The sequence below is a fragment of the Lynx rufus genome, unplaced genomic scaffold (genome assembly GCF_022079265.1).
Source record: "Lynx rufus isolate CCGP_SWC_20201006 ecotype Redwood Valley unplaced genomic scaffold, mLynRuf1.p SCAF_4, whole genome shotgun sequence".
NCBI lineage: Eukaryota > Metazoa > Chordata > Mammalia > Carnivora > Felidae > Lynx > Lynx rufus.
Genome location: NW_025814856.1, coordinates 127,797,312 through 127,813,004, shown reverse-complemented (window position 1 = coordinate 127,813,004; position 15,693 = coordinate 127,797,312). Strand labels below are relative to the sequence as shown.

The 15,693-nt window shown below is 41.8% G+C and overlaps 1 protein-coding gene across 2 annotated transcripts in view; it reads left to right on the top strand.

Annotated features, from left to right (window-relative positions):
• The window catches only part of ELMO1 (engulfment and cell motility 1), a 532,635-nt gene that overhangs the window by 492,161 nt on the left and 24,781 nt on the right, over positions 1-15,693 (top strand). For both annotated transcript variants that reach the window (XM_047095403.1, XM_047095404.1), the window contains exons 18-19: positions 6,244-6,356; positions 15,456-15,563. In XM_047095403.1, coding sequence (XP_046951359.1) covers positions 6,244-6,356; positions 15,456-15,563 — 221 coding nt within the window. The remainder of the gene's footprint in view (positions 1-6,243; positions 6,357-15,455; positions 15,564-15,693) is intronic.

The following is a 15,693-nucleotide window of genomic DNA, read 5'->3' as shown; positions in this document are numbered from 1 at the left end:
GAGAAAGAGAGGTGTTGAGGATGAGCTCAGGGTTTTGTTTGGGCTGAACAACTAAAGGATAGAGAGAGTGGAAGATGTTAGCACAGGGGGTCAGGAGTTCAGCTTTGGACCTGTCAAGTTTGAGGTGTCTGTGAGACATCCAAATAGGCAGTTGGATTGATGAATCTGGAGTTGAACGGAAAGGTCCAGGTTGGAAATACAAATTTGGGAAGTTGTCAGCATAAAGTTGCTATTTAAAGTCCTGAGTCTGTAATATAAAGAGCAGAGGAAGTACAAAGACTGCATTTGGAGGCCCTCCAGTGTCAACACAGACAGATCAATTTCCATGAAACAGACACTGTCATTCAACCCACCCAAAGTCTTCACAGAGCCATGTTAGATCAGGGGTCAGCAAAGCATAGATGGCTCTTGGGCCAAATCACAGTCACTCTCTGTTTCTGTAAATGCAGTTTCACTGGAACACAGCCACGTTCGTGTGTTTACACACTGACGACTGCTTTCACTCTGCTATGGCAGAGCTGAGTAGTTGCCAGACAGTATATGGCCCATGGAGCCTGAAATATTTACTACCTGGCCTTTTACCGAAAAAGTGAGCCAACCTCTACTGCAGGTGAGCGCTGAGTAGCAGCTCGGTAGGGCAGACCACAGGTGCAGGGGGGCATCGCACCAGTCTAGTGGTGCGTCTGTCTTCTGTATATGGTGCTAGCCTCACTGGACTCATACCTGGGATCCTCTTCCAGAAACATGCTGGACTTGGAATTGTCCTTCACACATTCATTTAACCTACCCCCTTTAATCATCCTTCCTGTATTTATTCACAAGGCCTTTAAATAGAATAAGAAGGATATCTATCAAAGCAAAGGCAGTGAACCCATGACCTTGGCCTCATTGACCCCAAGCTGAGAATTTCAAACCCCAAATCTAGCCCGTGGTGTTATTGCTTGGATTATTCTGAGGTCAAATCTCATCCACAGACACACCATGTAGGTTTTACCTATGTTTTCCTAATTTGAGTGAATTTTATAGCAACTGAGTCCCATTTGCACGGAAAGAAGAGGAAAATCACTTAGAAAACAGAAAAGTTGTCCCCTTTTTCTCATTGTCCAGGCATGTTTTGGAGGCCTTTGGGGTTCATAATAAGGAAAGGCTAACTCTTGCAGCAGCAGATTCACTCATTCCAGTGGTCTGTCTCCCGGGGCTGGTTCCATAATGGAATGTGTCATGATGAGCACATCTGGGGCTCACACTAAGATGTCATAAATCATCAACTAAAATTACTCGGAAGTACTTTCACTTATTTCCTCCTTTTAGTCCTCTTCTCTGCATCTTTATCTCCTTTTTTTAATAATTGAGTTTTAGCCTACCGAAACTATTCTCTAAAGATACATCTTAACCTAAGAATCAAAGAAATTCCCAAACCCTCTCTCCAGTGATTTCTTCATCCCGCAGTACAGTCTTGTCCTCTCTGCCCCATCGCCCTGACTTGGAAGTCAGGAGCAGTGATTTATTGTTGTGTATGACTGCCCTGGCAATTCCCCCACCTTCTTCTCCCATTCAGAGCAGGGTTCATCAAAGCTGCAATATACTAAGTCCATTTTACAAAAGCTGAGCATTGATAATAAATAGCTTTAGTGATCTGAAAGCCTGAGATGAGACCCTGGAGGCCTGCACAGGAACAGCTTTACAAATATACCAAGCTGTATTATTAGGGATGAATCTCCATATTATGCTTTATAAATGCTCAATTGGAACAGTATCAAATGACAAGAGATTTGAAGCCATTTGAGTTTAAAATATGTATTAGCAGAGTGTACTGGCATACCCCATTAGATAATGGCCAGATCCTTTGATGTAACTTTTTAAATTTTTTTCTAAGTTTATTTATTTATTTTGAGAGAGACAGGGACGGCATAAGTGGGGAAGGGACAGAGAGAGAAGGAAAGAGAGAGAGAATCCCAAGCAGTCTCCACACTGCCAGTGCAGAGCCCTTTGTAGGGCTCAAACCCGTGAATTGTGAGATCATGACCTGAGCCATGACCAAGAGTCAGACACTTAACTGACTGAGCCACCCAGGCACCCTGATGTAACTTGTTAATTCTCTTTTTCTCACATATAAATAGGAGCAGTTTGTATGCAGAAGATTTAAGTTTGTACCCCTATTCCACACTTAACCTCTGTGAACTGTTTCTCCACCTGTAGAAAGGAAATACTGCCCATTTACTAATGACACTGATAAATATTCCCAAAACATGAGCTATTTTGAGAGAAAACAGGAAGGGGATGAGCTAAAATGGGACAGGACACTAGCTGCTCATAGCAGACACTTACCCAGAGTGAGTGCCTTCCCCACCCGTGAACCAAACACCGTGTGGAGACAGCTGGCCTACAGTCCAGAACAGGTCCAGAGTTAAAATTGAAGCTGACAGATATGTGAGCCTTGACTACAGTGAAATATGGCCACAAGGAGAGGTGGCCTGAGGAAAGGAGAGAATATTATCAAAGCAAATTCAGTAATACCTTGTGTTCCTGCCCGGTGCTTATAGAGCATTTGCACTCATACTGTGTCCCTTGTGAGCCACAGCAGTTTCCCAGAAAAGATTCTTATCCCCATTTTACAGATGGGGAAGCTGAGACCTACATGAAAAATGAGTCATGGGCAGAGTTTAGGTTGAAACCCTAGTTTTCTGAGTTCTAGATCTATGTTTAAATCAATACTTCACCTCTACTGAGGGTTCTTCCTGCCCAGCATCAGCTAGAACAGCTCTAGCTTTACCAGACTCAAACACTAGGGTGCTACATAAAATTTCACAGGATAAAAAAATTATGCTCTTTAAAGAAAGATTTAGAAGCCATTGTACTCTATTCTGATCTCTTTATGGCATAGTACATCTAAGACAACTTTATATTAGCCCTACACCAGATGCAAATAATCCTTAATTTATCCCATGATTATCCCAATCTCTGTAGGCTGGAGTCTGGGGCGATGTGTTTTTCCCATCTGTGAGACAGAACGGAATGCCTGTGGTTTGCCCAGGATATAGTGTTTGCTGTGGAATTAGTAATTACAGGACTGACCAGTAATGCTATTTGGTCGGATCGTAGATGTAGTCTATGAGTTTACCTGCTGTAGGGGGGAAATGTGACCAAATATTTATTGTCTTGGCAGAGTCTAGTGAGTTTCTGCATGCATTTATATCTATGACTTGTGAAACGGAAGAAATTTCTCGGGAGACTTTGGTCTAGAAAAACGTCACTGAAGCGGCTGGTTCTTTTGTGGGTATTCTGTAAATGTCAGAGAATCTATAGTGTTGTTATAACAGATAACCCCATCCACTAACTCTTAATAAATAATTCTCTAAAGCACCAACTTGGGAGGTAGTGGGATGGTCGTGGAAAGATGCAACTTGCACTTCCCTGCCCCATCTGCCCATAATGCCCTTTCTTTTTCTTTTTGTTTCTTACTTTATTTTATTTTTATCTAAATTCAAGTTAGTTAACATATAGTATGGTATTGGTTTCAGGAGTAGAATTTAGTGATTCATCTCATATATATGATACCCAGTGCTTATCCCAGCAAACACCCTCCTAAATGCCCATCACCCATTTAGCCCATCCCCCACCAACTTCCCCTCTAACGACCCTTAGTTTGTTCTCTGTATTTAAGAGTCTCTTATGGTTTGCCTCCCTCTCTGTTTTTATTTTTTTTCCTTCCTCTATGTTCATCTGTTTTGTTTCTTTAATTTCACATATGAGTTAAATCATTTGATATGTCTTTCTCTGACTGACTTATTTTGCTTAGCATAATATACTCTAGTGTCATCCACATTGTTGCAAATGGCAAGATTTCATTCTTTTTTTATCGTTGAGTAGTATTCCATTTTGTGTGTGTGTGTGTGTGTGTGTGTGTGTGCGCGCGCGCGTGCGTGCGCACGCGCCACATCTTCTTTATCCATTCATCAGTTGATGGACATTTGGGCTCTTTCCATACTTTGACTATTGTTGATGGCACTGCTCTAAACATTGGGGTGCATGTGCCCATTTGAATCAGTTTTTTGCATTCTTTGGATAAATACTTAGTAGTGCAATTCCTGGATCATAGGGTGGTTCTATTTTTAATTTTTTGAGGAAGCTCCATACTATTTTCCAGAGTGGCTATGCCAGTTTGCATTCCCACCAAATGCAAAAGTGTTCCCCTTTCTCCACATTCTCACCAATGTATGTTGTTTCCTGAGTTGTTAATCTTAGTCATTCTGAGAGGAGTGAGGTGGTATCTCAGTTGGTTTTGATTTGTATTTCCCTGATGATGAGTGATGTCAAGCATCTTTTCATACATCTGTCAGCCATCTGGATATCTTCTTTGGAAAAGCATTTATTCATGTCTTCTGCCCATTTCTTCACTGGATTGTGTTTTGGGTGTCGAGTTTGGTAAGTTCTTTGTAGATTTTGGATACTAACCCTTTATCTGATATGTCCTTTGCAAATATCTTCTCTCTGTCAGTTTCCTTTTAGTTTTGTTGATTGTTTCCTTTGCTGTGCAGTAGCTTTTTATCTTGATGAGGTCCCAATAGTTCGTTTTTGTTTTTATTTCCCTTGCCTCCAGAGACATGTCTAGTAAGAAGTTGCTGCAACCGAGGTCAAAGAGGTTGTTGCCTGTTTTCTCCGCTGGGATTTTGGTGGCTTCCCGTCTTACATTTAGGTCTTTCATCCATTTTGAGTTTATTTTTGTATATGATGTAATAAGGTGGTCCAGGTTCATTCTTCTGCAAGTCACTATCCAGTTTTCCCAGCACCATTTGCTGAAGAAACTGTCTTTTTTCCATTGGATACTCTTTCCTGTTTTGTCAAAGATTAGTGGCCATACATTTATGGGTCCATTTCTGGGTTCTCCATTCTGTTCCACTGATCTATGTGTCTGTTTTTGTGCTAGTACCATACTGTCTTGATGATTACAGCTTTGTAATACAGGTTGAAGTCTGGAATTGTAATGTCTCCAGCTTTGGTTTTCTTTTTCAACATTACTTTGGCTATCTGGGGTCTTTTGTGGTTCCATACAAATTTTAGGATTGTTTGCTCTAGCTCTGTGAAAAATTCTGGTGTTATTTTGATAGGGATTGCACTGAATGTGTGGATAGCTTTGGGTAGTATAGACGTTTTAATAACATGTGTCCTTCCAATCTGTGAGCATGAAATGTTTTTCCATTTCTTTTGTGTCTGCTTCAGTTTCTTTCATAAACTTTCTATAGTTTTCAGGAGATCTTTTACCTCTTTGGTTAGATTTATTCCTAGGTATCTTACAGTTTTGGTGCAATTGTAAATGAGATCGATTCCTTGATTTCTCTTTCTACTGCTTCATTATTGTTATATAGAAATGCAAAATGATTTCTCTATGTTGATTTTATATCCTGTGACTTTGCTGAATTCATGTATCAGTTCTAGCAGTTTTTTGGTCTAGTCTTTTAGTTTCCCACATAGAATATCATGTTGTCTGCAAAGAGTGAAAGTTTGACTTCTTCCTTGCCCATTTGTGTGCCTTTTATTTTTTCTTGTTGTCTGATTGCTGAGGCTAGGACTTCCAATACTATGTTACACAACAGTGGTGAGAGTGGACATCCCTGTCGTGTTCCTGATCTTAAGGGGAAAACTCAGTTTTTCCCCATTGAGGATGATATTAGCTGTGGGTCTTTCATATGTGGCCTTTATGATGTTGAGATATGTTCCTTCTTTCCCTGCTTTCTTGAGGGTTTTTGTCAAGAAAGGATGCTGTATGTTGTCAAAAGCTTTTTCTGCATCTATTGAGCAGATCATGTGGTTCTTTTCCTTTCTTTTATTAATGTAGTGTATCACATTGATTGATTTGCACATATTGAACCAGCCCTGCAGCCCAGAAATAAATCCCATTTGATCATGGTGAATAATTCTTTTAATGTACTGTTGGATTCGATTTGCTAGTATCTTGTTGAGAATTTTTGCATCCATGTTCATCAGGGAAATTGGTCTGTAATTCTCCTTTTTAGTGAGGTCTTTGTCTGGTTTTGGAATCAAGCCTCATAGGATGACTTTGGAAGTTTTCCTTCCATTTCTACCTTTTGGAACAGCTTCAAAAGAATAGGTATTAACTCTTCTTTAAATGTTTGGTAAGCATTTAAAACCACGGAAAGCCCTTGGAAAGCCATGCCCATGATGTCCTTTCAACCAACCGCTGTTCTCAAGGCATGCTATGGAATATATGTTTGTCCTTCACAGGGAACTAAAGGAGAAGATTCAGCCAGAAATCTTGGAGCTGATCAAACAGCAACGCCTGAACCGCCTTGTGGAAGGGACCTGCTTTAGGAAACTCAACTGCCGACGGAGGCAAGGTACTGTGTTTGGGACCACTCCACCCTCAGCTAGGGTGAACCGTGGCCCACTCCATGGGGTATCACAGGGCACAGGTGCTAGTTTACAAGTAGGCTATGCAGCATTGTACTCAGAACAGGAATAGCAGTCCAGGTAAGATTTGACTACTCATGCATACCCAGAGAGAATCAAAGAATTACCAGAACACCTATGGAACTGTTGTTCAAGAACAACTAACATGTACTGAGCACTTACCATGTGCCAGGCTCTTATTTTAATGCATTTCATTCTCATGGTAACCATAGGTAATCTTGTGATTATGCCCAGTTCACAGATAAGGAAACTAAGGCACTGAGGAGTAAGTAACTTACTCAAGTAAGTAACTTGCTCAAAGAGCAACTTGCAGAAGAGCAAGGATTCATACTCCAGCAACCCTATGGCCCTTACTTTCAATGACTCACTCTGCTGTCAGGAGAGCTGGCACCTAGTGTTGGGTTTGATCTTGAAACTTCCAGCATGGATGGCCCTTATTCCCAAATCCCAATACTGATTCTCTTCTAGGTATAAATTACTTTATTTGGGGATGCAGGTAACAGTGAACCCAGATGGGATAGAATCAGTTTTGATAATCTTGCAAGAAGAACTTCTATTGACAATTCTTGCAAGAATTGTCTCAACGAATTTTAATCCAAAAATATTTTGTCAAAATGGGTGCCATTAGAGTAGTTCCAATAGGTGGGAAGCACTTCCAGCTGTTTTTAGGGAAGTGAAGTCCCACTATTTGCTTTCTTTTTCTTTTGACAGGCTGCTGACTGAAAAGTCAAACTACTCCTATCATATTGTCCTACAAACAAACAGAAAGTAAAACTGAAAAATAAGATCTGGGGAGAGGTGAAGAGATTGAGGGACAGCCAGGAACAAGCATCAGAATTAACAGTTATACCAAGAACAGACACCAGTTACGACCCAGGAGAAACTCTGGCAGATATTTTTGAAACTCAGTGGATGTTCTGCTCAGACACAGAGCTCACCCACTAATGACAAACATTATTTCATGTTTTTGCTGAGCCCATCCTCCTGGCCGTTTACTTAAATGGCCTTTGTGCTGAATGTTGAGTAAATTCAAACTATTTCGAATATTACCATTAAAAATCATATTAAAGAACTTTCAACGGCGGAACTTCCTTGAGGAATGAAAATTCAGGTTGTTCCCAGAGATTAAAAAGCTATGGCAGTGAGCTTCAAAGGGGGCCTCAGGAGAGGACAATGGGCAGAATAATAATAAGGGCTGAGATGCAGCTGGTGCTAAGAAAGGCTCACTTTGGGAGAGCAGTGGAAGAGGGCATTTCTTGCATTGACATCTTTCTCACCGCATTCCTTGCATTGGACATCTTCCTATTCCAGGAAGGTAATGTGGCATGGTGGTAAGGACAGGAGACCTGGAGCCAGATGTAATGGGCACAGTCCTGCCTCTTCCCCTGACCAGCTGCATGACTGTGGACAGTTTCTCCATCTGAAATGGAGCTAACAAGGCCTGTATCCTGAAGTTAGCGTAAGGAGGGAGGGTGATCATGAATGTAGCTCTTAAACAAAGGGTAGCTCCTACTCTTCGGAGAGATGGTGTAGGAAAAGAGCAATGAGCTGGTAGTGAGTAGACTTAATTCTAGGCTTCCCAACTCTAAGTAACCAGCTGGGTGCCTTTAGGCAGACACATGACCTCTCAGGGCTACAGTTTCTTATCTAGTAAGTGAGAGAATAGGATTAGATGATCTCTTAGCCCAGTTAGCCAGAAAGTCAATTCCATGCCTGATCTCTTCATCACCTTTGAAAAACTCAATAGTCAGGACATATGCTCCCATAAGATGATTTATAAAGGTTTTATGTACTCAGCTTGGGCAAGGGACATAGAAGTGGGAGGAGGAGGGGAGAAGTGGCACATGGACACAAACCGTCCAATGCCTCCACTGATGTTCAGCTAGGATCCTCCAGAACTTAATTCAGAGAAGTCAACTTAACCTTCCAGTCTACTTTGCCATGAGTCTTCCCTTTTTAGGGTGAAATTATTCTAGTGGACTCTAGAATAATCCTGTTTCTAGATATAATAATGACAGTTTTTTGGCTAAAGAGGTGTTAGTCTGTTATCTGAAAATTTGTCCAGTTTTCTAAAAATGACTTACCTAATGAACGAAGAAATATTAGCACCTAGATTATAAATTCATTAGTTAAGCTCCCTAGGGAGCCTGGCCATCTGTGTTTAATATAAAATCATCCTTCTGGGTGCATAAAGGAAGGCCTTTTGGTGTTTGGTAAATGGATTTAAGCACAAGATCCACATTCAGCCCAAGATCCTAGTCTGATGACTAGGTCTGTGTGCTTAAAAGTAGGGATTCAAAGCAGACTGTGCTGAAATTGGTTTCCTATCACCCCATCAAAACAGTCCATTTAGATTTACACAGATTAATGAGGATATGATGTAAAATCATTTTAATCCTTTGAAAGAGGTGTACTTCCACAGGAGCTCTCAGAGGGGAGCAGCCATGTGGCGTCACAGCTTAAAGAGCAAACACGCGGTGAAGGAATGGCGGCTGCACTCCCTTGAAACTTGTCCAACAGTGATTTGGATATAGATGAATTGATTCAAGTATTAACTTTACAGGGGAAAATATGAAAGAGTTTTTTGTCCCACAAAACTGGAAAGTGGAGAAGCAGACAGAGTCCTCTACCGCACTGTTTGACCAGAAGACCTGCGTTAATACCTACCCATAATTCTACCTGCCTCAGTCACAGCTCTGCTACTTGGTTAGACTGATGTAGATATTCACAAATCTGGGTTTCCTGGAATTCTGACCACTTTAGAACTGCAGTAAATCATGTGAAACACATCAAGCTGTATTCTTGTGCCTGCTTCCCCACTCACTAGCTGGGTAGTCTTGGGAAACCCGCTAGATCGCTCTACGTTCCTACTTCCTCATCTGTCAAAGGATGATGGTTTTACATCTAACAGTTATAAGGGTTAAATAAAATCCTGCATCTGTAGCACTCAGTGTAGTGTTTTACACATTGTCAAACATTCATTAGTGATAGTTATCATTAATTTTAGCTTGTAGATCCTCAGAATATAGGTTTTTAAACACAGATGGTAGATTGGCAATGCATATCACATGCCAACCTCACTCCATTCTCTTCCTACCACAGAGTATGGAAGACTCTTGTTCAGACTGCTTCACAATGAGATAGATTGCCTTGCTTCTGCAGGAGACAGTTCAGATGAAACTCCAGAGGTTGTTTATGTTAGGGCCATTATTTGCATCATGAGAATCTGCAGGATCAGAAACTGCTCCCTATTTTCCTTCGATTTCAGAGATAGAGATTAGGGGCTTTCAGAATCACTCATGTTGCATCGTCTTGCCAAGAGCCCAGGGCTACACATTGTTGTGTCATTTCAAGAAATGACAACATGAAACTTTTGCTTCTCATTGAAAACACTGTCCATTTTGTTGGCCAGCATCCCTTCTCTAAGCGCTAACATGACAAACTTAATTTGGAGCTCAGGAGTGACCAAAACATGTCCCCCCCAAGGAATTGGCAGACTTCCGCACTGCTGCCAAGGGTGATATACCTTACGTTGGTCTTTTAGCTCACCCAGAAAACCTAGCGGCAAGTGGTCTATTCATGCACAGAACCCCTGTAGGAGCAGGCTATTTCTTCCACTGTCCTTGATTGAAATTTTCTTTTAAGGCTTAATTAAGCCTTATCATAACTTGTTTTTCTAACAAAAAGGGGAAAATAAAAGCATATTTTCAAAGGAAGAAAATCCAATTGATTTTGGGACAGAGCACATTCCTGCAGATCAGAATAACAGATAATCATTGTTCTCGAAAGGTGGAGGGACCAGTAGTAGACAGGAGGGTTACCATTAACTGGAAGAACAGGAAGATACTAATATTTGTGAGCCAGATCTGTGAAAGGTGCATAAGTGGATATCTTATATATGTTTTACTCATATAATTATTAACATTACTTAACAAAAGAAGAACAGGGATCCCTAAGGTTCTTATAATTCGGCCAAGGCCACTTGGATGATGTGTGAGGGCCAGGTGCATAGCCCAGGTCTATTTGATTCCAAAGTGCAGATTAGGCCAAACCATCTTTAAGAGGATTTGGGGCTCTGGAGTCATCTGTTGTGAAACGAGACAGCAGTCTCCAGGGAGGCAGAATTCTGAATCAAAACACCTGTCTCTTTCTGGAGATTGGTGAAATGAGGAAGATTTGAAAAGCAGGATGACCTTTGTCTGTATCTATATTCATTGTCCTCCTTTACTGGACCAACAGAGGAATCTTGTATCTCATCACCATTTCCCTTTAAAAGCATTGCTGAAGTCCCTCGTGTTTTGTGACTTGGAAAGCTTCAAGCCTAGGCAGGAGGAAGACCTGAACACATTGAAGATGTTGCACATTTTAGGTTAACCTGAGAAAGCTCCAAAATCCTAAGGGAAGTGCTCTAAAAATTTATTCTAGTAAAGGCCACCTGCTTCCCAAACACAGGTCTCTCAGGATTCCCTGTGCCAGCAGTCACCGGCCAACTGGGGGCTTTGCACCCAAGGCAAAGATGTCACCCTGAGTCCATGCCAGAGCTGACCTGCGCCTCACTGAACTGCCCAGCATTTCACTTTCAACAGTGGTAGCTATTATTCAGCTTGCTCACCTCCCCTACGGTCCTATGGCCAGCCCCAAACATGTCTCCAGCCTTGATGATGAAGATAGATGATCAGTCGTACTGTTGGATAAAGCTACCTATGGCTAATTTAATTGAAATTTAATAAAATTTAATTCTTCTTTTCTTATTATTGGATAAGGATCTGTGGAGTATTTCCATCATTACAGAAAGTTCTATCAAGCAGTGCTGCAAGAATTACAGTTGTCAGTGGTTATTAGCTCTGTAATGATCTATGTGACATTGGGAATAGCTTTAATCAGCCCTGGAGACCTTCTTAGCAGGCTTGTGAGCTCTGAAACCAGCTTTCCTCTCATCCTTCACACACACACACATGCACACGCATGCATGCACGCACACGCACACATACAGAGACAGACCAAGAAAATGAAGTACAAAATTGTCTCCAAATTGTCAGTTTTTGAATTTGGGGAATGAAGAAATGGCTATTAATGTGCTAATACTCATAATTGACTGGAAGACCTCTATATTAACTCCTGTTTATTCTTTAAATGCTAGTAAACAATCTTTGATAATGTTCTCACTGCCTCCTAATTGCTTCTAATGAAATAATCCGCTCATTCATTGCCCAGAGGGATTGAGGAACTAGTAACATCATGCTGGGCTTTGAAAAGAAATACACATTTTTCTTACCATTAAAGAAACTGCAAATCAAGCTGCTGCTGCCGGCTGACACTGAAATTGTCTCACGCAATGAGCCGGTGTGTTCGCTGCTCAGAGCTGGCAGCCCTGTTGTCCTTTACGGCAGCTCCACCTTTGAGACTGACACACACACATTACGATGCCTTGAAACCTTCCCAGAACTAATGGCCCCAGCCTTTATCCTGAGGAAGATACTGGCACAGTATCCACCCATTTGTTTATGAGTCAAAACAGCTTCCCCAAGCCAGTTCAGCCCCTCTTCCAATATTTTGTCATCCTTCCAAGATTTCCTGTTTGATGGGGAGCAACAGAGCAATCACTTAGGTCGGTGACGTACCGATCTTTTTGCTCTCTACCATTGCAGTAGGGGACTGAGAAAGAGGAACTTCTAGAGGATAGGAGGGGAGTTAGCCAGAGAAAGGAGGAAAACTAGAGGAGTGTGGTATCCTAAAAGTCAAGAGAATTTAGGCCTCCTGGAAGGAGGACATTCTGTCAGTTGTGCACCAGCTATTGTTAAGGCAGAATTCTGGGTAGCCTTTTGTGTTCCTTTTAAGCAGATGTCAACGGCAACTTTGCAAAGATGGTTGCTTGGCCTTCAGGAACCCTGACAGACAGCCACGGGTCTCTCTTCGTTTCTGAATCGAAGCGTATGTTACACAAGAGACCTTCCCTGTCCCTGTTTTTCCTTGCAGTATGGCCACAGTCCCTGAGTCCCTGTCCCTACTTCCCAAACCTGGGAAGCAAGTGTTTCCACCATGTTTCTCTTATTTGCCGCTAAGAACTAAGGGAGCCTGTTGCCCTAGAGCTTCTTGGCTTTGTCTCTCATTGTCTGCCTTTCACCCTAACAGTTTTTGTGCTGTACCTAATAGAGTGCTGCATGTTTTGTAGGCACTCTGCAAATATTCCCTGGATAAGTAAACTTCCCTTGAAAGTATATGCCGCAAAAACTTTTGAAGTCTTACGAACGAACACAAGTTGTGCATTTTACTTCACAAGATATCTGGTTATACCACTTAAATTTTTTAACACTCACCAGTATATTGAGAATGAATGATCTTTGATCTTTGATTGCATCATACTGGCCCTTGGGCTTTAGGTTCCTACCATTACCCTTAGAATTTATCCCAGCTTAAGAAGCCAGGGATCCCTGGAAAGAACCAGTTGGGAACTTATTCTAAATAAGACCTGTATATCCCAGTGCACAGCTAGCTCACTGACTCCTTGCTGGCTTTCTGTCACCCTTCAGTTGCTCACTTAGCTAAAAATCGCACCGCCAAGGTATCAGGGGAAGAAAGCTTCATAGAAAATCTCTCCAGCTGGCTTTGGACAGTCACCGCAGGCTATGTAGGCAAGGTGAAAGTTCCCTTTGGGGAGGAGGAACCTCCACAGCCTGTCATTCAGGCCCCCACCCCCTGAGCACTATTGCTACTCACGGCCAAAGCATGGCCTGCTCCCTTGGAATTCACAGTTCCTATTGTGAATTACAAATCCGATTCCCAAATGTGTTCTTCATGGAAAATTGATGATTACATGTTTGCCTAATTGAAATGACTGTGAATTATTCAGGGAATAACTTTATTCTCTGCCTTTGAAATACTCTCCCAGGAAAATGACCTATGTTGTATGTATGGATATAATTTTGAAAATTGAGCAACGCCAGATGTTTCCCTAGCCAGCAAATAACTTTTCCTTTCCTCCCAGATTTTTCCAGCAGAGTTCAGATTCTTTGAAAAATGTGGATTGCCATATTATGAGTACATTCAAGAGTTCTCAAACCCTATTTATAGATGAGGAAGATAGGAATCCCAAAGGTGTTTTGCTTTTGTAGATCAAGTTGGGGCATTTTCTTTGTTCATTGTGTGGCTTTTAGTTCCATTTTTAAATCTTTCTTTTCTATTAAAAGAGTCCTAGTTAAAATATAAGCTTTGCAGTGAAGGCGATTTTAGATAGAAAAACGCTTTCTTTAAAATGTTGTGATAGCTTTCTAGTCAGAGCAGTTTCAAAGCAATACATGTTTGTAGGCACAGTAATGAGGTGACTTGACCAAGGCCACCATGTTTGCCAACTGCATCATTGCACAAAGGGGCTTACAGGTCACAGATGCTTTCAATGTCATAGATGCTTTGTGCCTTAAGCATTTTGACCAAGTCCCCTTGGGTCCTCATTTATCAATTTAACCAACACCAGCTGTGCAACCCCCATGTGCCAGGCACTGTGCCAAGGGATTGGGACAGTGCAATTATGAAGACAGTGGCTGTCATTAGAGAGCTCTGGCTTCACACTGTCCAGGCTCATGAGTATCCTGAGTCCTCTTCCTCCATCAGTCATTGTTAGCAGTACACCTGCGAGGGCAAGTTGCCTAGGGTTTGTGGTAAAGAAGGGGAAATACTAAGATGCTTAACATGGGGGCACTAATAATCAAAGAAGACACTGGGGCATCCAAGAGGATGAGGAGACTTCCTTCAGCAGTAGTAATCAGAGAGGGCTTCCTGGAGGAGGAGGCATCTAAGCACAGCCTTGCTTGAGAGCTTCACAAAGATTGCTGTCACAATTTAAATTTCTTATCTATAAAAAGTGTTTTTACCTCCCCCCCCTACCTCTCAGGCCTATTCATTTTTATTACCTTGGAACACAGAGGAGGTTAAGTTGAGGGAGTTATTTGTAAGTATGGTCCTAAGACCCTGGTCATGTCTAGTTCTTTATTTTTGTCTTAATTTTTTTTTTATTTTTTGAGTTTCAGGTGTACAATATAGTGATTCAGTACTTCGTATATTACAAAATGGTCACCACAGTAAGTGTAGTTACATGTGTCACCATACTCAGTTGTTACAATACTACTGATTGTTTTCCCTGTGCCATACATTACATCCCCATTCTTAATCATTTTATAAAGGGAAGACTGCACCTCTTAATCCCCTTCTAGTCATGTCTATTCAGAGGACTACACTCTAGGAATTAGAGAGGAGATGATTGTGAATATCCTCATTCTTTGGATAAATCCCTGAATCATTTAGGCTATTTCCTCATAAACTCCACCCCTTATGTGTATCACTGGCATCCTAAAAATCCATTGGTTGATTAATTTGCATGTATTAGCCCCAGGGGTGGGGGTTCGGTATAGCAACTAAGATGTGACACAAGTAAATTGCCTCAGCAGTTTTAAAATCTCGGAGAGGAAAGTGGAAGCAGGGGAGTTCCAAGAAAGCTGCTTTTTCTACATTTCCCTCCCCACTTTTGCCAGACCTAGGAGGATAGAGAAGGATGCCCATAGTCATTATAAATACTGATGAAATGACGCTCTGGAAGCCACCACCGCAGAACACCTGCTGCCATTATGCCTGAAGGATTTAATAACCTCCCCAGTGGTTACCCAATGTATTTTAGTCAGGACAGTGCTAACTAAATATCAAAATCAAGAGGCCTATTGCCCAGGGCTCTAGAATTCCTTCCTTCCTGAAGACTTAAAATTTAGTGTTTATTTATTTTTGAGAGAGACAGAGACAGAGACAGAGCACGAGTGGGGGATGGGCAGAGAGAGAGAAAGACACAGAATCCAAAGCAGCCTCCAGGCTCCGAGCTGTCAGCAGAGCCCGACGCGGGGCTCGAACTCACTGACTGCAAGATCGTGACCTGAGCTGAAGTCAGACGCTTAACCGACTGAGCCACCCAGGCGCCCGGGATGTCGATACTTTTAGAAATCAGAATCACTTACCTTATAAATTTGTGTTTTTTTTTCCTTCAGACAAGTTTTGGTACTGTCGACTTTCACCCAACCACAAGGTTCTGCATTATGGAGACTTGGAAGAAAGTCCTCAGGGAGAAGTGCCCCACGATTCCTTGCAGGACAAATGTAAGTGGCTCTCCTGTATAGGAGGACTGGGTTTGGGTTGTTTATTTCTCTTCCTGGTCACAAAATAGCACGCAGGAAAACTACCAGCCCAAATAAATCGACTGGACGTGTCTCATCTTGTCGTAGGTCC